This window comes from Mus pahari, chromosome 5, assembly GCF_900095145.1.
Source record: "Mus pahari chromosome 5, PAHARI_EIJ_v1.1, whole genome shotgun sequence".
Classification (NCBI taxonomy): domain Eukaryota; kingdom Metazoa; phylum Chordata; class Mammalia; order Rodentia; family Muridae; genus Mus; species Mus pahari.
The window spans coordinates 107,879,011-107,903,648 of NC_034594.1; the positions used below are offsets into that span (position 1 = coordinate 107,879,011).

General features: G+C 41.9%; 1 protein-coding gene across 1 annotated transcript in view; it reads right to left on the minus strand.

Annotated features, from left to right (window-relative positions):
* Positions 1–3: 3 nt before the first annotated feature.
* The window catches only part of Zc3h11a (zinc finger CCCH-type containing 11A), a gene marked incomplete at its 3' end in the record, with an annotated part of 28,967 nt that continues 4,332 nt past the window's right edge, over positions 4–24,638 (minus strand). Inside the window, exons 3-15 of the mRNA XM_029538690.1 lie at positions 18,989–19,112; positions 17,579–17,782; positions 17,372–17,488; positions 17,070–17,150; positions 15,731–15,841; positions 14,380–14,439; positions 12,269–12,367; positions 4,858–5,358; positions 4,077–4,162; positions 2,554–2,881; positions 1,339–1,505; positions 550–617; positions 4–205 (exon numbers count right to left, since the gene is read on the minus strand). Of these exons, the coding sequence (XP_029394550.1) occupies positions 4–205; positions 550–617; positions 1,339–1,505; positions 2,554–2,881; positions 4,077–4,162; positions 4,858–5,358; positions 12,269–12,367; positions 14,380–14,439; positions 15,731–15,841; positions 17,070–17,150; positions 17,372–17,488; positions 17,579–17,782; positions 18,989–19,112 (2,148 nt within the window). The remainder of the gene's footprint in view (positions 206–549; positions 618–1,338; positions 1,506–2,553; positions 2,882–4,076; positions 4,163–4,857; positions 5,359–12,268; positions 12,368–14,379; positions 14,440–15,730; positions 15,842–17,069; positions 17,151–17,371; positions 17,489–17,578; positions 17,783–18,988; positions 19,113–24,638) is intronic.

Here is a 24,638-nt window from a genome sequence, read left to right on the forward strand (position 1 = left end):
AGGATCCAAGTCAATCTCAGCTTCTAATTTGCCCCCTGAAATTTCCCATATTAGTTTCTCAAAATCATCTTCCACAGAGAGTGGAGGCTTTCCCGTGGAGGCGGAGCTCAGCCGGCGTGGTTTCGTTGCCGTCTGCGATGAAGAAGGGCCAGAGCCTTCTGGGAGCAAGGGTTCTGACGAAGCTTGGGCTGAAGACAGCACAGAACTGTAAGGGAAAGGCACACTGTTAGAGCAGGCGGTGGACTTCTTTCATGGTTAAATGACCATAGCCTTGGCAGCTCAGGAAAAGTGTTTCTGAACACACACAAGAACAGGACCACTAATTTGGAATCACATTGTGAATTTAGCCAGTTATCTAAAGCATCTTTTCATCAGTAAAGGCAAACACTAACAGCAGCACCAGAGAGCAGCCACACCGCAGAGCCTGCTTTACTGCCCTCAGTCTGGAGTTAGAGGGGGGTAACCTGTAAATGGTCAGTGACTTATCAGCATTTTTTTGCTAGAGATCAAAACCTGAAATGGCATGGAGTTTGGTTAAGACGGCATTACCTGTCTTTTGGGTTTTCTGTCTCAGATATGGTGACGGATTTATCCTCAGAGAGGAGTGGGACAACAGCCTACAAAGGAAAAGAGAGAAAGGTCAATCGCTGAGTTAGGCTTTACTCTTTTAGAGTCTGTATGTTGTGTGTGTATGTGTGTGTGTGTGTGTGTGAAGTATGGAGAGTTCAGAGGAGGGTGTCAAGCAGTCTTCTCCTGTACTTGCCTCACCTCCTTGAGAGTCAGTCTCTTACTAAAGCCCAAGCTGGTGGTTTCCAGCTATGTTACACTGGCTTTTTATGTAGGTGCTAAAGATTCAAACTCATGTCCTCATGCGTGTGTAGCAAGCACTTACCCAACTGAACTATCTTCCCAGATTCTCTGCTTGCTTTGGTTTGAGACAGGGCCTGACTATATAGCTCTGGCTACCCCATACCTCTACCTTCCCCTGCCTCCCCACTGCCCGGCCTGGAGTCAGGTTTTTGTTTTGTTTTTTAAATTCCAAAGCATATTTTCTTTTGCTGCCTCTTTAGAACCAGGGCTGGAGATCTTTGATAACCTAGGACCCTTCATGTTAGGTGGTCTCTCTACCACTGAGTTGTATTTTCGGCCCAAAGGCATTGTTTAAACCTGATCCAAAGTATATAAGTAAGTAAAGGAGCTTCAGATCTTCAACTAGAGTAACAGTCTAAAAAACCAATATGCTTAGGAAATGACAGGAAGTGTGAGTCAAAAACAGAGACAAAGCCAAAGGGCAACTGTCCTGCCAGAGTCACGAGCCACTGTAGTGATCTCTCTTACCACAGCTGCTTTCTTGGTGGGGCTTTCCTGCAGGACACTGTTGGTGCTGAGCGGCTTCACGGCTGCGATGACGGCAGAGTGCACCTCCACAGCCTTACGTTTGGGAGCCAATTTGGGAGCTGAGACAACCTTGACCACAGATGGCTTCACATTTACTTTGGGTTTGGCTATAGGGGACAGAACATATCTGATCAGCAACTAGATAATCTGACATATTGAGTAGCTCAGAATAAGATATAATGCCTTTAGTAGTAGAAATATATATTTAAAAAAAAAAAAAAGTGTCCAAGTATGGTGTGTGTGACTTAAATCCCAGCCCTGGGAGGCAGAAAGAAGCAGGAGGATCTCTGTGAGTCTGAGGCCAGCCTGATCTATATAATGGCATAGAAAGGGCTATGTAGAGACCCTGTCCTAAAAACAAAACAAAGCAAAAAGCAATACCCAAAGAGCAAACATCATGAATAAAAAATGAGGCCACACGCGTCACCATGGCGCACTCTTCAATGTTACTATCATATTCTGAGGAATTTTCTTCTGCAAGACAGTAAGAAAAACTGTGCAGTTGCACATATTTATAATCTAAGCACCCAGAAGTCTGAATTCAAGGCCAGCTGGAACTATATATAATAAGACCCTATTTCAAAACACCAGAGGAAATATGCTTCATAGAAATTTTGGATGGGACTTTTATGTCCATCCTGAAAGAGAATCTTCCACCAGCCATAGGACTCAAGTAGCCAAAACTCAAACTCAAACCCTCATCATATGTTGGCTGGCCGACAACACAGCATATGGTTAGGACTGAGGCATTCAACAGAGGTTGGTGTCTCTGGTGTGAGACAGCCACTGTTGGACCACCCAGACTGTATCATGTAAGCCAATCCAATAGATCCCCCTCTGTCTACATTCATTCTACTGGTTCTGCTCCTCTAGACAACCCTAATACAACTGGGCTGGGATTATATGCTGTAATGAAACCCAGGGCTCTGTGCTGGCTAGACAAGTACTTTACCAACTTAGCTACATCTCCAGCCCATGTAAGGCAGAAGATAGCAATTTTACATTGTGAAGAAGAACTCTGCCTACATTTCACATTTGTAGATCTATATTAGTACCTGTTGGTGTGACCTCAGTATACAGGAGATTCAGTTCTGCTGCTGTCAGAGTTACTGAAATCTGGCCACTGTGCTACAATGAAGGTAGCAAGCCACTCACCTTTACTCCTCTTCTCCAAAGTCTGCGCTGCGCATTTCACATTCAGTATTGAGTCCCCGATTCCAGAGGTTTCTACCTCCCCTTTCTGGGATGACTCCATGGGGAGCCGTTTTGCCAGATGCCGAGTGCCACCCGCTACAGCAGTGAGCACCGGCTTCCCCACCACTCGGGTATACTGAGAAGCCTCGTCTCCCCGCACAGATGACAAGGCTGCTCTCTCCTTCTGTGATGCCCCTCTCTCCTGCAGTCTCTGTGTGTGCTTCTCTTTGACAGTGTCACATCTGTTGACTGCAAGTTTTGTGGGATCACTTATGGTCTCCTCTGAAGTCTGTGGACAAGTTCAATCAAAGAATTAAAACGTACACTCTCATTTATAGTGCCGAGTAAGTTAGGTAGAGAATTGCATGATTCAGAATAAAGAGGAGGCTTACTAGTTGCTATCAGACAGAAGATATGATGTATAATAGAACTGAAAATGTATGAAATTAATTGAAAAACCCAGACTCTATAGGTTATAACTACAACCCTCAGTAAACACTAATGGCTTGACTACTAAATAATTAAGATACCTATATTAAGGTTTATGCCAAGATATTATTTACAACTGTGAAAAAAAAATGTGATGTCTAAAAAGAGCTTATATTTACAAATTAGAATATTTATAGTCAGTAAAAACAAACACCTTAAGGAATTACTAAACCTATAGCAGGCTGCAAAATGATGAACTGTCCAGCTCTCATCGGAGCTGAGGGTTAGAGTCGTTTCTATTAACAGATGGCTCAGTGGTTAAGACACCTGCTTCTCTTGCAAAGAACCCAGGCATGCCAGCTCACACACAGATAAAGTAACTATAAGAACAAAGAAAACTAACAGGGAACTGTAAGAACCTCCCACAGGTAACGTGGTACACAATTTTAATCCCCGAAATCAGGAGAAAGAGTCAGGCAAATCTATGTTGAGTCAGAAACCAGTCAGATCTACACAGTGAGTTCCAGGACAGCCAGGGCCACAAAGACCCTAGCTCAAAAACCAAAAAATGAACAAAAAAAAATTGTAACTCCAAACCAAACAAAAAATACAGATTCCACAGAAAATTATAACCACAGTCCTGGGTTGTAATCTAGCATTAAGGAATGAGACCAGCTGAGCCAGGCAGATTGAGCTACCTAGTGAAAAATTGCATCCAAAATCTCAAAAACCAGCCAAACAACCTAAAACCAAACAAAAACATGAACCAAAGCAATTAAAACCACAATCGCCGGGCATAGTGGCACATGCCTTTAATTCCAGCACTCGGGAGGCGGAGGCAGGCGAATTTCTGAGTTCGAGGCTAGCCTGGTACAGAGTGAGTTCCAGGACAGCCAGGGCTACACAGAGAAACCCTGTCTCAAAAAACCAACCAAACAAACAAACAAAATCAATGTACCATTGGAATTACCGACAGAAATTTGCTGTAAGCTAGACTAAAAGCACACATCATTCACCCGATGAGGTCTGCCTAGGACATAAGGTAACAAACTTACCTCCTTAGCCTCCATCTGAGTCACAGTGCTCTGAGAAGGAGTGTCACCACTGTCTTCAAGGACACGTTTTTTCTCTTCCTTTGTAACTGTATTCATATTAAAAAACACCATTGCTTTAATGAAGCTGCAAGCTCTAGAGAAATGAGCTGAAATAAAACCTTTCTTAACAAATACAATTTTATCGGCTAGCTTTTATGTCAATTTAACATTGCCTGGTCATCTAGGAAGAGGGAAGTGCAGCTAAGAAACCGCAGACTAGCCTGTGGAGCATTTTCTTGATTGGTAATTGATGTAGGAGTGTTCAGCCCACCTTGGGAAATGCCACCCCTGGGCAGGTGGTCCTTGGTTATATAAAAAGACAAGACTGAGCAAGCCACCGAGAGCAGACCAGAAAGTGCCATGCCTCAGGTCCTCTCTTCAGGTTCCTGCCTTGACTTCCTCAAGGATGTACTTGTGATCTTGAAGTGTAAACCATATAATTGTCCCCAACTCAGGCTGTTTTTGATCAGTGTTTTATCAAACCACAGAAAGGAAACTAAGACAGTAATGAAAAGAAACAAGGAAAAACCCTTATAGCTAAGAGTCTGGTTCTATAAAATCTCAAGATTACAGGAATACACTGTTGAACTACAGACCACCACCAAACTGTCAACATCTTACTCTACTGAATCGGGTGACTCCAGTTCCCCCAGTTATGAAAAGCCCTCAAAGACCTCCCCAGGCTTCTGTAGGTGCTGCCCTGTGCTGTAACAGTGCCGCAGTCTGGAGGGGCTATACAAACCTGCTCTCTTGGTGATGCGGAGCAGCCTCTTTGTCCCTGGGGCAGCCTCAGCTTGAGGTCGGGAGTTGCCACTACTCTCAGAGCTTTGCTGCATCCTCAGGGCCTTCTCCAGCTTAATTTCCTCTAGCGTCTTAATATGCACCTCCTGCATAGACCTGGCTCTTCCCGCAGGCTCCTCCGGTTGTCCTTTGCTAACAGCAACAGTCGGCAGACTCACGGTCTTCTTCATTTCAGTGTCTTCTGTTAGCACGAGGCAACTTGTATCCTTTTTGGATTTCTGTCTTTCCAATTCCTGCTGCCGATGTTTCTTTTCAGCCAGGACCTCAGAGAAGGTTTTGATCCGCACTGAAGAAGAACTTTTTGCTCCTGATGGAGAATCATCGGCTCCTGAAGCTTCTGTCTTCAGTTTAGTTTGCAATTCGCCACGTTTCTGACTGGCTCTTTCAAGAAGAATTTCTTCCAGTGTTTTCACATGGATCTCCCCAGCTTTATGACCTCGCTCTGTTTCAGGGAAGACAGATATTTAAGCTCTCGTTATCTTAATGATCTATGATCTCTCCACTGGACAAGCAGAACAACCCACGGGAACATCAAATGTCCCATGTATAGTATTAATTTCACCCTCAGATGTAGGTAACTGCAAGAAAAACTCTTATCGAAACAAACCTAGAGATTTTTATTTCTACAATGCCAATGGCTGAAAATCATTTATCAGTGAGGAAACCTGCACCATTATGAATCATAAGTGAAAGTAACAATGAGCTCTCCATTCACTAATAACGTGTGTGTATAAAACATGCACAAAGGCAAGCATACTTCTGCCAAGGGTGGTGTACAGTCTGACAAAGGCCAGAGAGCAAATGGGCTACATGAAATGTGGCAGTGGAAACCGCTTTAAAGCACACAGTGGAAACACCATCCCTGGTCTAGGAACTGGTCAAAGCAAATGAAGTACATTTAAAACAGGAAAAGAAAAAGGTAAGCTAAAACAGGGGACAAGACCAACAACAACAACAACAAAACCCCATGAAACCCAAGGGTCACAAATCTGACCTACACACTCTGCCCTCAAAAGATGATTCTACAGATGTTTAAAATAGGGAACACATGACCTATCAGACAATCATTACTGGAAGACTAAGAAAATAACAAACTGATGTAGAATAAAAGACACACACTAACTAGTAAAAGATTTTAATTAAAATTCAAAAACATAAAAAATATATCCCAAGTTCCTAAATATAGCATGTTCTGGAACTCTGTGAACTTGGTATTCCCTACCAGTCTCATTTCTGTCTGTGTCTCTGTCTTTCTCATTCTTTCCCCAAATAAATTCTCTCTAAAGCTTAGGCTGGCCTGGAAGTCCTGATATATCATAGCCCAAGTTAACCTCAAATTTAGAGCAATCCTCCAGCTTTCTTAGATTACAGGCATGAATCACCATGACACACTAGTTTTGTTGTTCTTGTTTAAAAATCTTAAGTAAGTCCAACTTGGGTTCTCACCCTCTATTCTAGTGCATTTCTCTGGTGAAAACACTGACCAGAGAGTCCCGTAACTGCCTGACCCTCCAAACGTATTATCTGCTTTTAGAGAACAGTTGATGCTATTTGGATCCTTGAAACATTTTAGTAAAGTACTCATGACAAAGCAAGGATTAGGCTTTGATGGCTAAGTCTTCTAGGATCTTTGCTGGAGTATGGGAGCCTCCAACTCACTGTTCTCTTGTCTCAGCCTTTATGAGAACTGAGATTGTGAGGAGGGCTACCACAACCGCATTCTCACTCGATTTTTAAATGACCGTAGAGTTGGAGAGATGGCTCAGTGGTTAAGAACACTTGTTACTCTTATAGATAGTCAGATTCAGTTCCTAGCACCCACATGGTGGCTCAAAACCATCAGTAACTCCAGTTCTAGAGTACCTAACACCCTACTCTAACCTCTACACACACCAGGCATACATGTGATGCACCTGCACACATAAAGCAATTCATACGTGTAAAATAAATAGATCTGAGAAAAAAGTTCATTGTAATTTTTTTCTTCCAATTCACAATGACAGTCTAATCTCAAAATTATCACTCAAAAAAAGTAAATGGTCAATAGTGAATTGGGAGACTCGTTTCTCATTCCTACCAAAACCATCGAAATGATAAAGACATTGATTAAAAATAGAATTAATCTACACTAACAATGAAAAAAGAATAATGCATGGTAGAGCAATCGTAAGCATTTCTGAGAGGACTCTACTGCCGTAGATAAAGTGTGACCATTGTAGATATAACTCCAGAAGACTAGTTAAACACTCTTCTACTCAGCAGCAGAGCTCACAGCAAGGCCTGGGTTAATAAAAACCAAAAGCAACAATGACCCATGGAGGAAACCACTAAGGCAGATATTTAAGGACTGGGGCAGAGGACACCCCTCACTGGAAGTCTACTTGCATGGCCTAGCATACACCGGCCCTGGCTTGATTTCCAGCATCTCAAAACCAAATAGAGAAACAAAACTAAGCAGGCAAGCAAGCAAACAAAATGCATTCGTTAGAAAACTCCACAGCAGCCTACAAAAAAATTAAGCTGTGGGGGAAAAAAAAAGCAGAAGACCAGAACAAAAATCCTCTGCAGATAAATGTCAAAATAAATTCATTTGAAAGTTGTAAGTAACGCAAAAAGTCAATCAACCATTTAAAACAGTAACCAAACTCCAGCCCACAAGCCAAATCTGGCTGGAACCTAGTTCTGTGAGCTGTTTCCTTGGAACACAGCCACTCACTCATTTACATACTCACATATGGTTTCTTTCACCCCACAAAGGCAGAGCTGAGTAGCTGCCACTTAAAGATTATGGACGACAAAACCTAAAATATTTTTGTTTTTAAGAGTATAAGGGATCAAACCAAGGGTACCACCAAGTTTCCTAGCAGTGAGTTACTCTAGAGCTACACAGACTTAGGAAACCAGAGACGGCAGGTTAGCTCAAAGGGCCCACTGAGCCCTTGGCTTGCCCAGGAAGATCTGTGTTTATAGCCACCAGAGTGAAGTTATACCACGTCAGGGAGATAAAAATCCTAAAATGTTTGAGAATAATGCCAAGCATAACCCCCATCTGTAACCCTGCCAAGCACCTGAGAGGCTGTGACAGGAGAGTGCTTAAATCTGAGGCCGGTCTGGACTACAGAACTGAGGATTTATCTGAAGATAAGAGTAGTGATGGTGGTTGTGTCCTCACAAGAAAATAAGAAGCCACCATTAGGCTGTTTTTTAAGGATGCTAACACAAAATAATACAGAAATCAGTTAAGGTGGGAATGAGAACATATAGGCTAACATGCAAAGCAGAGATATGAAATTTAACTGTCTTAAAAAACAAAAACTATCACATTGGATCCTGCACGGCATAAAGCAAAGCTGGAAGAATGAAGTTACACGGGAGATTATTTACCTAGCATGTGCAAAGCTCTAGGTTTAAAACTACAGAACCACAAACATCAACAAAAGAGTATTTGAATACATGGATATTCACTTTATATAATACACATGCGCATGCACACACCACTATGAAACAGGAATTTGAGAATATGAAAAATAATCCTTTGGGTTTTTTTTGTTTGTTTCTTGTTTTTGACATAGCCCTGCTGTCCTGGAACTCACCGTGTAGGCCAAGTTCGTCTCAAACTCCCAAAGATCCACTTGCCTCCGTCTCCCAAATACCGGGAGTAAGGTATCTATCATGATGCCCACATATAAAAACCAACAGGTTTGTATGTTGTCGTAACAGAGAAAGTGTTCTATTCCACATCCTTGTTATCTGACAAAATGCATTGCTTAGAAAATGATTTCTTGCCGGGTGATGGTGGCGCACGCCTTTAATCCCAGCACTTGGGAGGCAGAGGCAGGTGGATTTCTGAGTTCAAAGCCAGCCTGGTCTACAGAGTGAGTTCCAGGACAGCCAGAGCTACACAGAGAAACCCTGTCTTGAAAAAAACCAAAAAGAAAATGACTTCTTTCCTCCTTTCCCAGTACTGTTGACTGAACCCAGGGACCATGCATACCTGTGAACTAAGCTACATATCTAGCCTATTAGAATCTAACTTTCTATGACAGCTATCTATCATGTAATATGGCACTCCCCTTTACTGGATTTCCTCTTAATATTTTAATGAACACATATTTTCCTATCTTTAAATAACACTTAAATAAGAACAACAACAATACAAACAAACAAAAACTTAACTGTACAGGTGAATCACGAAAAGAAAAGAGAAAAGAAAAGAAAAGAAAAGAAAAGAAAAGAAAAGAAAAGAAAAGAAAAGTCAGCAACAAGGCGAGGAGTTTGCTCTTCTGACTGTTTAAGAACCTGTTGCCTCCTCCTCCCTGACAGGCCTACTCACTCCTTCAGAGATTTAGAAACTTCAACTATTAAAAGTTTCAAAACACACACACACACACACACACACACACACACACACACACACACACACCAAAAAAAAAAAAAAAAAAAAAAAAAGACAAAAAGTTTCAACATTTACAAAGCTACAACACATTTTTTATAGGTCAAATATCTTTTCAATGTTTACACATTAAGACTGTACTTCTAATGCAATTAAAGAAAAAAATCTCACCAGGCAGTGGTGGCCTTACTACACTCTTAGTCCCATGAGAGGCCAGCCTAGTGTAATGATCAAGTTTCAGGACAGCCAAGGATACACAAAGCCAAACTAACCAACCGACCAATCACCAAAGCAACACCTCACGTTCTTAACTGGTTTTCCTTAAACTAATTGATATGAATTACACACTCCTCAGACAACCCTTTAGAGCACTGGGGTGGTTTAATGGACAAAGCCTCACAATCTAAGTGTGACCCAGAACCCATGTTAGGAGGAAAGAACCAAGCTCACATAGACGTTTCCAACCACCACGTGGATGCTGTGCCTGTACACACACATGTATGCATGCATGTCTACATGTGTAAAGATTACTGAATTCAGAAAATTATTACTATTGCACAATTTTCTCAATCTTTTTGTTTGTTCTTTGAGACATTGTCTTACTATGTAGCCTTAGCTGGCCTGGAACTTGCTATGTAGACCAGGTTAGCCTTAAGCTCCCAGTCTCAACCTTCTAAGAACTGGCATTCAAAAGCAGGTTCCTTCTCAATCTTTTGACTTCAAAACCTCTCTGTTCTAACCCTTTCTGCCCGGAGGTCACACTAGGGGAGCTCAGCTCTTAACCCACGTGTGAAGCTTCACATGGATGTGCATGCAGTGGTCAAGAAGGGAAGGACAGCTGCTTAACTAGCCATCAACCTGGCCACCACTGGGCTGCAGTGGTGACAGTGTGTCTCTTACACACTGTCATGGACTGCTTTCACACACTGTCAATTTAATTGAGAAATGGGAATTAGGTAAAGGCTCTGTAGATTTTCCTCAGGACCTCACACATCCTAGGCAAGTGTTCAGCATACTGCTGAGCTACGATGATGTAATGACACATGATGGAAACCTGACAAAGAACTTCTGCTTGTCCTGAGCACACAAGCCACCAACTGGAAACATTTACTTAACCAAAGTTTCATGAGCTAGAAGTAGAAAAGTTTACTTTTCTAAAAGCTCTACTGTTGAGGCCTGGGAGAAAAATCAACTGTGGTTTGCATGGCAGTTCCTGAACCTCAACATCTACACACAAGAAAATAAAACCAAAAAAAATCTCCATCTACTTCTCAGGCATTAAGATTTCACCTAAGTCAGAAAAGTGGGGAGAAAAGATCTGCCTAGGACTTCTCTCCTTCACAGACAGCACTGTAAAACCTCAAATACCCTCAATTTAACCAATCGTCTATACCACTATGTACATTTACTTGAACTTAGATCTTTTCGAGGTTTATTTTTATTTATTTCTATGTCTATACCATAGATGTACATGTGCCTGCAGAGGCCAGAAGAGGGCACCAGATCCCTGGAAGCTAAAGTTACAGTAGTACGTGCTGTCTGAGGAGGGTGTTCTCAGCCACTGAGAGAGAAGTCTCTGCAGCCCTATTGGCTTATGTTACAGGTCATATCCAGCTAGCACCTTCCCTTCTACTGTTTCTCAATAGTACAAGCCAGGTCTAAAGTGCAAAGAAGACCATTTGATCCCTTTTTAATATTCTTTTTTCCTTAGGATTCTTGGTTTGTTTTGTTTACTGGAGACAGGGTCTCTCTACAAAGCCCCGACAGTCCTGGAACTCACTATGTAGACTAAGCAGGCTTCCAACTCACAGGAATCCACTTGCCTCTGTGCGAGTGCTAGCTAGAATTTAAAGGCATGTGGCACTATACCCAGGCCTTTCTGATATTTAATTTAGTTACTAGTGTGTGTGTGTGTGTGTGTGTGTGTGTGTGTGTGTGTGTGTGTGTGTGTACACAGGCACATGTGCCTCACTAAGGCCTGTGTGAGTCAAAGGACACCTTCGGCGTCAGTTCGCTCCCCCACCGTCACTGCATGGATCAAACACGGGTCATCCACCACACTGTGGCAAGTGCTTTTACCAGCTGAGCCAGCTTATCAGCTCTCGGTAACTGTAAAATAACATTTAATTTGTCACTGTACTAGAATAAGCTCAAACTCTTACAGCATGGTTTTAAAAGACTATATAACAGATTAATCTTTTTTCTCTTGTTATCAGGCCCGTTATCCCAATTCCATGCTTTAGCCACCCTCTGATCCTGGAGTGTAACAGTCTTCTTTAATACAAACCCTGGTTGTTTTAGTTAGTTTCTAGTACTGTGATGAAACACTATGACCATCAACAACTTGAAGAGGAAAGGGTTTATTCCAGTTTACAACTCTCAGGTCCCTTCACTGCTGAGGGGAGTGGGAACAGGAACCTGGAGGCAGGAGCTGATGCAGAGACCCAGGAGGAGTGCTATTTCCTGGCTTGACCCCCATGGCATGCTTGACACTATCAGGTATCACCACCAGCTCTGGGGTGGCACCACTCACAATGGTCTGGGCTTTCCCACCTAAATCATCAATTAAAAAAAAAGTACCACTTTCTTGCCCATGGGCCAATTTGGTGGGGATGTTGTCTGTCTCAATTGAGCCTTTTCAAAACAACTCTAGATCTGTCAAGTCGACTTAAAACTAGCAAACACTGGACTTCTAACTTCGCCTAGCCAATTCCTGATTTAGAGTTTGAACCTCTGCTGAGTGCCCCCATGCTTCACAGGACCATGCATTTTCCCAGTATCTTGAATATTCCTATCATTTGGGAGCTTATGAACTACAGTGGTTGTTGATAACTGTTGAGTTTTGTTAAATGTTAGCAATTTAGAATCAAGTAAACACTTAACTGAGCAAAAAAATGGGGATCCATACCTGTTATGATTACAAACAGGCAGGCCATGTCTCTAGAAGCAAAGTCCTTACCTTTCTTTGGTGCCTTATCAATGCTAGTTTCTGACGCTTCCACTTTTTTTCCCAGTCTCTGTGCAAGGCTTCGCTTTAATGGAGGGTCACTGTCACCACCTACAAGTAGGGAGAAACTCACTTTAAGATTTGATCTTCAACAAAGTAAAAAACAAAAATAGACAATTTAAAATATTCTCGGATAGGCCACAGTGGTGCATGCCTTTAATCCCAGCACTTGCGAGTCAGAGGCAGGCAGATCTCTGAGTTCTGAGATCTGGTCTCTGGACAGCCAAGGCTATGCAGAAAAACCCTGTCTCCAAAAACAAAAACAAACAAATAAACAAAAAATACCACTGAAAGTTTTCTACATTTAAATGATGTTTGTCTACCTGCTTCCTAGAACTTAATGTTAAAACCAAATGTACCATAAAGAAAAAAATTAGTATACATAAAAACCAAAAACCAAAACAAAACAAAAAACAAAAACTCATGAATGAATTTTGAAAAAAAAATTACTAAACTTACACACTGACTCATAAGCCCAGGATGAAGCTAAAGCTCAAAGATAGCAATGTCCTTACTGACTGTATGGATGGTGCTAAGTCAACCTGACACAAGCTAGAGTCACCCGAAAGAAAGGAACCGCATCTGAGAAAATGCCTCCATAAATCAAGCTGAAGGGAATTTTCTTAATTACTAATTGATGAGGAAGGACCCAGCCCACCGTGGGTAGTGCCATCCCTGGGCTGACAGTCCTGGGTCCTCTAAGCAGGCTGACCAAGTCATGAGGAGCAAGCCAGTCAGCAGCGCCCTCCACGGTCTCCGCGTCAGCTCCGGCCTCCAGGTTCCTGCCCTGACCTCCTCTGATGGATGACAAGTGGTGATATGGAAGTGTAAGATGAATAAATTCTTTCCTTTCCAACTGTTTGCTTATGATGTCTCCTCACAGCAATAGAAGCCCTAACTAAGACACTAACAAACTCTGAATTCATAGTAAATTCAGTTAGGAAGATAGACACTGCTAATGTTTCCTGGGGTAAGAAGACTCTGAAGGTCCCATTAGATAAAAAATCCAATTACAGATAAAAAAAAAAAAAAAAATCCAAGACTCTGGTTAGAGCTGTGGCTCTCAGGGCCTTATGTTCAATATCTACCACTACGTAAACTTGGTGGAGTATCACATGCCTATAAACCATTTTGAAAAATGGTGGCTAGATGATCAAATCCTGCTTTAAAAAGAGAAAGCAGGAGGAAAGAAGGGAGTGGAAAGATAAAAGAAGAAGGACACCACTAACCAATGAAAATATATAAGGTTCTTATTCTTTTTTTTTGAAAACATTCATTCATTTATTTTATGCATATGAGTACACTGTAGCTGTCTTCAGACACACCAGAAGAGGTCATCAGATCACCTTACAGATGGATGTGAGCCAGCATGTGGTTGCTGAAAATTGAACTCAGGACCTCTGGAAGAGCACTCCATGCTCTTAACTGAGCCATCTCTCCAGCCTAGGTTCTAATTCTTTTGTTTCTATGATCAGTTAAGTTTAATGAAGACAGCTGTCTGACTATAATACTATCAGCCTTTCTGTATTTGTTAGCCAAAAGGGTAATGGATAGGGAACCATTAGGAAAACCATAAAAACAAAATAGAAAACTAACTGTTTCTGGTTATTTGTTTTGTTTTGTTTTTTTGGAGACTAGGTCTCTCTATGCAGTTTTGAGTTATAAATACCAGGCTGGTCTTGAACACACAAAGATCCTCTTGCTTCCACCTCCCGAGTGCTGAGATTAATAAAGATACATGCATGCCACCATACCTGGCTCAAGCCTGTAATTATTAAATCTAGGACCTTCTAAAAGTCATGGCCTGGACATGACTTGGCCATTAACAGGCTTACAATCAAAAAGAAAAGGTTAGCTATAATCTAATTAAGGGTATAATACTTTAAACTGTTGTAGCTTCAATGAGAGGTATAACACACACATGAAATTTTACAAATGTTGTCAGTCAAGAATATAAGCAGACGGACCAGCATGTCAGTACTGATGGTGCTTACAAGAGTCTCAACAAGGTAACATGTTAATGCACGAACACATAGACAGAATATACATAAGATCTAACTCACCTACTGAAAGTTTTCGTTTCCCCAATCTCTCAGAAAGACTCAGTCTAACCAAGGGCTCTTCTGAAATGGCAGAAATAAAGTGTTCCCACTGTTACTTGATTGAGGATATTACTTTACATTCCTAGGAGCCCACTAAGGAGTTATTCTGAAAATCAGGTCATAGTCTTATTTAACAAGGTAATAATCAATAGTCTAATAAACATGCAACAGCATGGCATTATTAACAGCAGCCAAACATAAGGAAAGAGGCTTTGGTCTTAGCCAAACTATCCTTGTGTACCTTGAAAAGTTATCTAACATTATCACTAGAAAGCTTAAGCCTTCTTCCAAATGTTTGTTGTTCAAATGGAACATTTAAATGTACAATTTCTTTTGTGTTATATTATTGTGCTAGATATTTTTAAGTCAATGTGACACAAACTAAAGTCACTGGAGAGGGAGGAGCCTCAATTAAGAAAATGTCTCCATAAGACCAGGCTGAAAGCAAGCCTGTAGGGCAACAGTTCTCAACCTGTGGGGTACAACCCCTCCCTGGTGGCAGTGGTGGGGTCTAGTGAGCATTTCACAGGGGTCATATCAGATATTTACATTATGATTCATAACAGTAGCAAAACTAGAGTTATGTATGAAGTACCAATGAAAATAATTTTACGGCTTGGGGTCACTACACTATGAGGAACTGTATTAAACAGTTTCAGCATTGGAAAGGTTGAGAACCACCACTGTACGGCTTTTTCTTAGAGATGTAGGTGGGAAGGCCCAGCCTACTAGGGATGGTGCCATTCCTGGACCCAGGTTCTGTAAGAAAGCAGGCTGAGCAAGCCACAAGGAGCAAGCCAGTAAGCAGCACTCCTCCAAGGCCTCTATATCAGCTCCTGCCTCCAGGTTTCTGCCCTGCTTGAGTTCCTGTCCTGACTTCCTTTGATGATGAACAGTGATGTGGAAGCATATTAAACTCATTCATCCCCAAGTTGCTTTGGTCATGGTGTTTGGTCATAGCAATAGTAACCAAAACTAAGACAATTTATTAGATTTTAAGCAATTTAGTAAAAAGATAAACATTTTTCTATCATTCTAAAAATGTAAGAACATTCTTTACTCAAAATGAGCAGTAAACTTGCCGAAGCAAAGAGAAAATGTTAAATTAGATGCACATAATGTGAGGCTGCCTGACTAAAAATTCCAACTCTTTAAAAACAATAGGTCAAATGTACCAAATTTTCAACCTCATATCTGATCAAAATGTTTAAAGTCCTCCTAAAACTCCAAAGTAAACAAATGTATCACCCAAGGCTTTTGTGTTGCCAAGCACCTAAAGGCCAACAACTCTTGAGACCTGCTTCTAGCTTACCTGGTTTGCTTGATAGAGTTACCATCCTCACCACAGTCCGAACATTCTCCTTCTCAGGGCCTGGATTGGGCTGAGGCTGATGTAAAATACTGGAAACTCCCGAGGAGCCTTCTGAATGAAAAAAGACAAATAAATAATCTGTGGTTACTAAGGCTAGTCCAAGTCAAGAGTCTGCTTCTATGAGACTGCTGCCTCCCTTAGGTAAACACTCAGCCTTCTGTTTTCCTGGGAGGCTAACACTACTCTAAAGGTTAAGGCAGATGCATGGTTAGCCATCAGCCTTGGCAATGCTAGTGTTCCCACTTGAATATTATCATCCTCAAAATAAGGTTCCTACAGAGTAAGCTTTAAGAACAGACTCCTCAGATCCAACTATTTACTCTATTTAGTATACATCTCTTTATTACCTTAGAGTAGGAAATATGTTTACTAGGTTGAGACAAGTGAGCTCCAGCAAAAAATCTTTGTAGATCTTAAGAAACCTCTTGTGCCAAGCGCACGCTTTTAGTCACAGCACTCAGGAGGCAGAGGCAGGTGGATTTCTGATTTCGAGGCCAGCCTGGTCTACAAAGTGAGTTTCAGGACAGCCAGAGCTATACAGAGAAACCCTGTCTCAAAAAAACAAACAACAAACAAACAAACAAACAAACAAACAAAAACAGAACCCTTTTTTGCCTAATGCATACATGTTCTTTTAGTAGGTTCTGTTTACATGTGGAAGTAAGAGGTCAATTCTGTCATCTCTTCTCATTCCTCAGGAGACTGTATCTTATAAGGACCTAAGGTCTGCTTAAACTAGGCTGGCCAGGAAACCCAGAAATCCTCCTGCCCCGAGAACCAGAATCACCATGTCTGGCTTTCTATGTGGGTTGGAGATACACCACAGATTCTCAGGATTGTGTAGCAAGCACTTTGCTCTACTGGCTCCTAAGATGGCTCTTAACTGTAGTTCTTTACAGTTAAATATTTCAAGATACTAACCCAGCATGGCAGCATATGCCTTTAATCCCAGCACTCAGGAAGCAGAGGTAGATGGATCTCTATGAGCACAAGTCCAGTCTGGTGTACATAGTAAGTTCTAGGACAGCCAGGGCTACACAGAAAAACCCTATCTCAAAAACACCATCAATCACTTTGAAGATAAGTAGGTTTTTAAATTATTATATAGACTCAGCTCTGAACAGTGAGGATGGAAAAGAGCTCCAGCAGTCATGTCTCACATCAATCAAAGCCACAGAATTGGTCTGTATTTGCTGAATTTGGCTGTTGTTGCCAGAAGTCTCTTTACTATTCTTGTCTGGTAAACATGCAAGTACTCATGCCAAAACTGATGACTTACCACCTTGCTTCTTGGATTTTTCCTTCATTTTCTTTGATTTAATTTCCTCAAGAGTCTTTATTCCAAAATTCAAGCATTCACCTGAGAAATCCAAGGGGGAACTACATGAGGAACTATAGCCCTTTTCTTTGTATTTTGCTGCAGTCATTCAAGTATGCTTTGAGTAAATGACTTACGAGAAAGTACACATTCTATGAGCATAGCATATCTGCTAGAGCTTAGTGGCTGTGCAGTAAATGCCAATGGAAGTTACAACAGTCAGGGATACTTCTAGGGCTGGAAACCCAACAGCCTCTTCCTACCTTGCTTTAAACAGACTCCAGGTTTGCGGGCGGAAGCCACTCGTAATCCATTATGGACATCAGGAGTTGGCTGCAGGGCAGGTGTCTTGCTTTCATCACCCTCTTCAGAAAACTGATCTGTATGCACACATGTAAAGCAAACCTCCAATAAGAACAAGTACAGAGCTTTAATCTTTTCATGTTTAGTTCACTAGAGCTAAAACGTACCATCGTCATCTTCATCATCATCTGCAGCATTGATTACAACAGGCGGATGTGTGGGGCTGGGAACGTTTTCTGAGCTCTCTACTTTCATCACACTCCGCAGCTGAGGGGACGGGTTAGACTGAACAGACAATTTGTTCTGTTGAACTGTGAGCTGGTTAGTCTTTACTTCTTCTTCTTGTGACTCAGGCACAGTGGGTAACACAGCTAAACATACAAAACCAGACATAAATTTAGAAGACAGAACTATAATCCCTGCTCAACAAACACCCTGTCCTTTATGATACATTTGGCACATTTTTCTTAGAGACTATATGTTTTTTAAACCTAATTTTCCCAGTTTCATTTTAAAGTCTCCATGACGACAAAAGTATTTTTGAACCAATGGCTCCTTTACTGGAGATAAGCAGATGGCAGGCAATGAAAGCAATAACCCCAAGAGTTAGTTCTCAACACCAGACGTTCCTTTGTAAAACTGAGACTCTACAGTTCATACGCTCAACGAAAAAATGCAGAGACCACCTGCCTCCATCTCCCGGCTGGGGTGTGTGTGCGTGTGTGATAGTTTTGCTATGTAACCCAGGCTGGCGCCCACACTTATATTCCTCCTGCCTTAGTTTTCTGAGGGCATCACAGTCACCTCCCACTATTATAAATTATACATAAAAATTATCTTAAAAGGGACTTTGAAAATAAACCACAGATTTCTGTGGAGTTAAGATTTATTTTAAGTCTGGGGATATAATAGAGTGGTAGAGGGCTTATCTAGCATGCTTGAGATCCTGGGCTTGATCCTCAGCCCTGGAACAACAGGACAAACATTTTCTAGGAAGCCTTCATTAAGAATTGTTTACTTTAGCTAGCCTATAAAATGCTGCACTAGTCAGTCCATGAGGTGCCATGGTGAACGACTATAACCATCCCAGCACTCAGGAAACTAAAGCAGGAGGATCCCAAGTTCTCAGCCAGTTCAGGCTACAGCACATAACCCAGTCTCCACAAAGGAGCTAGATGGCTGGTACTGTTGGCTTTGTAGGTCAAATGGTCTCTTTCTCAACTAGTTCACTCTGCACTATTAACACAAAACCAGCCACAGAAAGTATGCATTCAGTAAATCTTCATTTTACAGAACAGAAAGAGGGCCCAATTTGCCAACCCCTGGTCTGGAGAATTAAGTTTCTTTTGAAAGCATCTAAAGGTTTGGTAAGAAAATAAAAATAACTATAGTAATATAATCTGACATGACAAGAAACACTTGGTCCTCTCCGTGCATACTTATCACCTAACCTCTATAAGGTTTTGTTTCCTCATTATGCACTAGAAAGAGTACGGCTCCCACTGGACTAACAGAGGTGTGAATAGAAGGTGCTCCCTGAATAGCAACTGCTCTTTTAGAATCAAAACCAATCTCACTTTTGCTTGGAGGTAGGAAGAGTCCATCAACATAGCGGCTTCTGGTGTGATGGAAAGCACAGTTTAGTTTTTGACATCCCACTGGCTGATTTTCCCAATAACAAGGAATTTCACTTCGTTTTTTCTGTAAAAAAGAACACATTGTTTTCAAATAAAAAGCTAAGTAAGTCCTAAATTAATTTTTTGATTTAAATTCTAAACTGACACAGGAGGTCATGTTTAGCAAGAGAAGCTGCTGACTGTGATGTTTAGGCATATGGAGAGGTAGAAGGAGCTGTTCTTCCTTTCTGGTCTTCATCCTGAAAGCCCTAAATGCCCGTATTTGATGAAGAAAAGCAGGATAATATAGCAGTTTAGACGACGGAGTAAGATATTATAGTAACTTTACTTAAGGACCCTATGAGCACAGACAATCAAATGTCTGGCCTGCCTCTTTTTTCTTTGCTACAAAATGTGAACTGAATGTATATACATGAGCAGGTATTTGCATGGAGGGCAGAACAGGCCATGAAGTAGCTTCTACTGCTCTCTACCTCACTACAACTTGAGATAGGGTCTCTCACTGAAGCTGATTTCTGCTGGGCTGACCAGCCAGCCAACTCCCCAGATGATCCTGTTCCTGCTCCCAACACTGTGCTTGTATCTAAGTGCAGCCATGCCCAGCTTTTTACGTGGGTGCTGGGCATTCAAAGGCAGGTCTCCTTGCTTATACAGCCCATGCTAATTTACCCAATGAGTCATCTTCCTAGCCCCTGAATTTGTGAATTCTACACCGATGTTTCTAAGTGAAACAGACAGCCAGGTTCCTATTATCCTCTGCGTCTGCAAAACTTCATCAGCCAGGCATACACCAATACATAAATTTGTTTCGTGTGTTTCTGTCTTGCAGGATGTGTTGGTGCACACTCTGATCTCAGTACTTGGGAGACGAGGGCTGGTGGATCTCTGGGAGTTTGAGGTTAGCCTGGTCTACAAACTAAGTTCTAGGACAGCCAGGGCTACACAGAGAGACCCTATCTCAAAAGGCAAGGAAGCAAATTAAACAAGGGCAGGAGGAGGCTGACTCTCCTTAATATGTATTTGTTGCTGTTTCTCAGTCAGACTGTCTCTTCTTTTTTTGCTACTAATTTTGAAAAGCAAAATAATCAACCAAGAGCACAGGAGCAACTAGCTGGCAATCAAGGGAACATGACTATAGCATGGGAGCTGTTTGTCACCTATTCCACCCCAAGGGACTGGTGTGTTTCTCTCTCAACATGTCTTGCACACACATTTTCTTGAGCAGACACATTAGTGACTACTGAATCCATCAGTAATGAAAATAAGACTGTAAGGATATGTTGTGAACAGAGTCCTTAGAGCTCACTCCATCTCCACAACCATGATTAAAGGTCTCTTTTATACTTCCAGATAGTTTTTAAATGCACATACAAACAAATACAAGTACAAATCGTTCCCCTCTTCTATTTTATTTAAAAGGGATTTTTTTTTAGACTTATGTATTTTGTATGTGTGTTTTGCTTGAATTGTACATGCACCACGTGCCAGCCTTGTGCCTGCAACGTTCAGAAGAATCCAGAAAGCAGCGTGGGACCTCCTGAAACAGTAGTTGGGACATTTGTGCATTGCTGTGTGGATGCTAGAGCCTCTGCAAGACCGACAAGTGCTCTTAACTGCTAACTGATCTCTCCTCTATGTTTAGCCTGCTGCTCTGTTCCCTCTACATTTTCCCTTAATAGATTCTGATCCCTCCTTATTAAATAGTGTCCACCTTAAGTTCATTATTGGTGTTAACTGATGCCCACCCCTCCACAGTGTGCAGGTAGCAAAGCTACACTGTTCCTAGTACTTTACAAACTGCTGCAGTGGTATCTCTGATAGACTTAGCTCTACACAATGAGAACAATGTGTAAATATTGAGTTCTCATCAGACACAGCGAAATAAGTCTGTGCAAAACAAACAAACAAACAAATAAATATTAGAATGTGATATTGCTTGGTTGGCACCTGAAAGCATGGCTCTTAGAGTACCTCCAAGTTAAAGGTCAGAGTGGGAAAGGAGAGACTCACTGTGCCTAGACTTTTTGTACCAAGGATATGGTCCATGCTGAACATCTGAGTCTGGGATTTTGGTACATAAGACAGATGGTGTGTGGTGAGTTTCTAAGTGGCTTTCCACGGGAGACCACTGCAGTGAGTTGCTACCTTCCACTTCAGGGGAAAGAGTACAGGAACAAGCAAGCCTAAAGAGACTCCACAAACTCCACAGACCCCAATACCCTTCTGTCCTGTGATGTGAAGTGTATCCTTACTCTTGTGATAGCTCCTATAGGGATGCGGTATTTTAGAGACCTGTTCTTAGATTCTTCCTAGGAGTCATGTAAAGGTAGAACATGAGCTTTCAAAAGTTGCAAACTCCCAGAGATCCACCAGCCCTCGTCTCCCAAGTACTGAGATCAAAGTGTGTACCAACACATCCTGCAAGACAGAAACACACGAAACAAATTTATGTATTGGTGTATGCCTGGCTGATGAAGTTTTGCAGACGCAGAGGATAATAGGAACCTGGCTGTCTGTTTCACTTAGAAACATCGGTGTAGNATTCACAAATTCAGGGGCTAGGAAGATGACTCACTGGGGTAAATTAGCATGGGCTGTATAATAGAATTTCAATTTAATGAGCACCTTACTGCTTGCACAGTAGGNCTACACCGATGTTTCTAAGTGAAACAGACAGCCAGGTTCCTATTATCCTCTGCGTCTGCAAAACTTCATCAGCCAGGCATACACCAATACATAAATTTGTTTCGTGTGTTTCTGTCTTGCAGGATGTGTTGGTGCACACTCTGATCTCAGTACTTGGGAGACGAGGGCTGGTGGATCTCTGGGAGTTTGAGGTTAGCCTGGTCTACAAACTAAGTTCTAGGACAGCCAGGGCTACACAGAGAGACCCTATCTCAAAAGGCAAGGAAGCAAATTAAACAAGGGCAGGAGGAGGCTGACTCTCCTTAATATGTATTTGTTGCTGTTTCTCAGTCAGACTGTCTCTTCTTTTTTTGCTACTAATTTTGAAAAGCAAAATAATCAACCAAGAGCACAGGAGCAACTAGCTGGCAATCAAGGGAACATGACTATAGCATGGGAGCTGTTTGTCACCTATTCCACCCCAAGGGACTGGTGTGTTTCTCTCTCAACATGTCTTGCACACACATTTTCTTGAGCAGACACATTAGTGACTACTGAATCCATCAGTAATGAAAATAAGACTGTAAGGATATGTTGTGAACAGAGTCCTTAGAGCTCACTCCATCTCCACAACCATGATTAAAGGTCTCTTTTATACTTCCAGATAGTTTTTAAATGCACATACAAACAAATACAAGTACAAATCGTTCCCCTCTTCTATTTTATTTAAAAGGGATTTTTTTTTAGACTTATGTATTTTGTATGTGTGTTTTGCTTGAATTGTACATGCACCACGTGCCAGCCTTGTGCCTGCAACGTTCAGAAGAATCCAGAAAGCAGCGTGGGACCTCCTGAAACAGTAGTTGGGACATTTGTGCATTGCTGTGTGGATGCTAGAGCCTCTGCAAGACCGACAAGTGCTCTTAACTGCTAACTGATCTCTCCTCTATGTTTAGCCTGCTGCTCTGTTCCCTCTACATTTTCCCTTAATAGATTCTGATCCCTCCTTATTAAATAGTGTCCACCTTAAGTTCATTATTGGTGTTAACTGATGCCCACCCCTCCACAGTGTGCAGGTAGCAAAGCTACACTGTTCCTAGTACTTTACAAACTGCTGCAGTGGTATCTCTGATAGACTTAGCTCTACACAATGAGAACAATGTGTAAATATTGAGTTCTCATCAGACACAGCGAAATAAGTCTGTGCAAAACAAACAAACAAACAAATAAATATTAGAATGTGATATTGCTTGGTTGGCACCTGAAAGCATGGCTCTTAGAGTACCTCCAAGTTAAAGGTCAGAGTGGGAAAGGAGAGACTCACTGTGCCTAGACTTTTTGTACCAAGGATATGGTCCATGCTGAACATCTGAGTCTGGGATTTTGGTACATAAGACAGATGGTGTGTGGTGAGTTTCTAAGTGGCTTTCCACGGGAGACCACTGCAGTGAGTTGCTACCTTCCACTTCAGGGGAAAGAGTACAGGAACAAGCAAGCCTAAAGAGACTCCACAAACTCCACAGACCCCAATACCCTTCTGTCCTGTGATGTGAAGTGTATCCTTACTCTTGTGATAGCTCCTATAGGGATGCGGTATTTTAGAGACCTGTTCTTAGATTCTTCCTAGGAGTCATGTAAAGGTAGAACATGAGCTTTCAAAAGTTGCAAACTCCCAGAGATCCACCAGCCCTCGTCTCCCAAGTACTGAGATCAAAGTGTGTACCAACACATCCTGCAAGACAGAAACACACGAAACAAATTTATGTATTGGTGTATGCCTGGCTGATGAAGTTTTGCAGACGCAGAGGATAATAGGAACCTGGCTGTCTGTTTCACTTAGAAACATCGGTGTAGTATTCACAAATTCAGGGGCTAGGAAGATGACTCACTGGGGTAAATTAGCATGGGCTGTATAATAGAATTTCAATTTAATGAGCACCTTACTGCTTGCACAGTAGGCAACTCAGAAAGCAGGTATAAAACTAGAAACTGGGAACCAGATTGGAGCAGCTTTTTTTTTTAAAGATTTATTTATTTATTTTATTATATGTGTGTACACTGTAACTGTCTTCAGACACTCCAGGAGAGGGCATCAGATTTTTGTTACAGATGGTTGTGAGCCACCATGTGGTTGCTGGGATTTGAACTCGGGACCTTTGGAAGAGCAGTCAGTGCTCCTAACCATTGAGCCATCTCACCAGCCCTGGAGCAGCTTTATAAGCCCAAGCAGACAAATTACATAGGCACCCTCTTCCTTCTTTCCTCATCTCCTCCATAACAACTGAACTACAAATCAACTCTGAAGGAATTACATATTCATTTGAAAGAGAAATACAAAGCAGTCCAAACCAAGAATCTAAGATGCTGCCCATAAGGGGTTGGGAAGACACTGTAACAGGGATGGTTTCCTAAGGGTTGAGAGGATGAATCAAGGAAAGCTTTTCTACAGAAGGGGCTCCAGTGCAGTGAAGAGAGTGTATTCATGGAAACTGTGGAATAGTATCACAGAAAGACAAGAGTCCTGTGAGAGAAACTGGTACCCAGCAGAAAGTAAATGGGACTATGGGAGCATCTCACATAAGGGAGTGGCCTAGCACCAGAGCCCAAGCATCTCACATAAGGAGTGGCCTAGCACAAAGTACCAGAGCCCAGGATCTTGAAAGAGTGAGATGTCCTCAGCAGGATGCATAGTTCAAGGAGGAAGGGATCTTTACAATGGAGTTAGGGTGACACTATGAAGCAGTACCTTCATGCAACATTAGAACGGGGGATGTGGAGGGGAGAGAAGTGGGAGGGAAGAAGGAGGGAGGGTGTGAATGGTTCTCGCTTTTAAGACAGTAACAAAAGAAACCACACTGAACCCTGGTACTGATAAGCTGAAAGCACCTATGTGAATTTGTGCCTTTCGATATGAAGACCCAAAGCAATGCATGCTTATTTATATATCCCCCACTTCTCTCTCCAC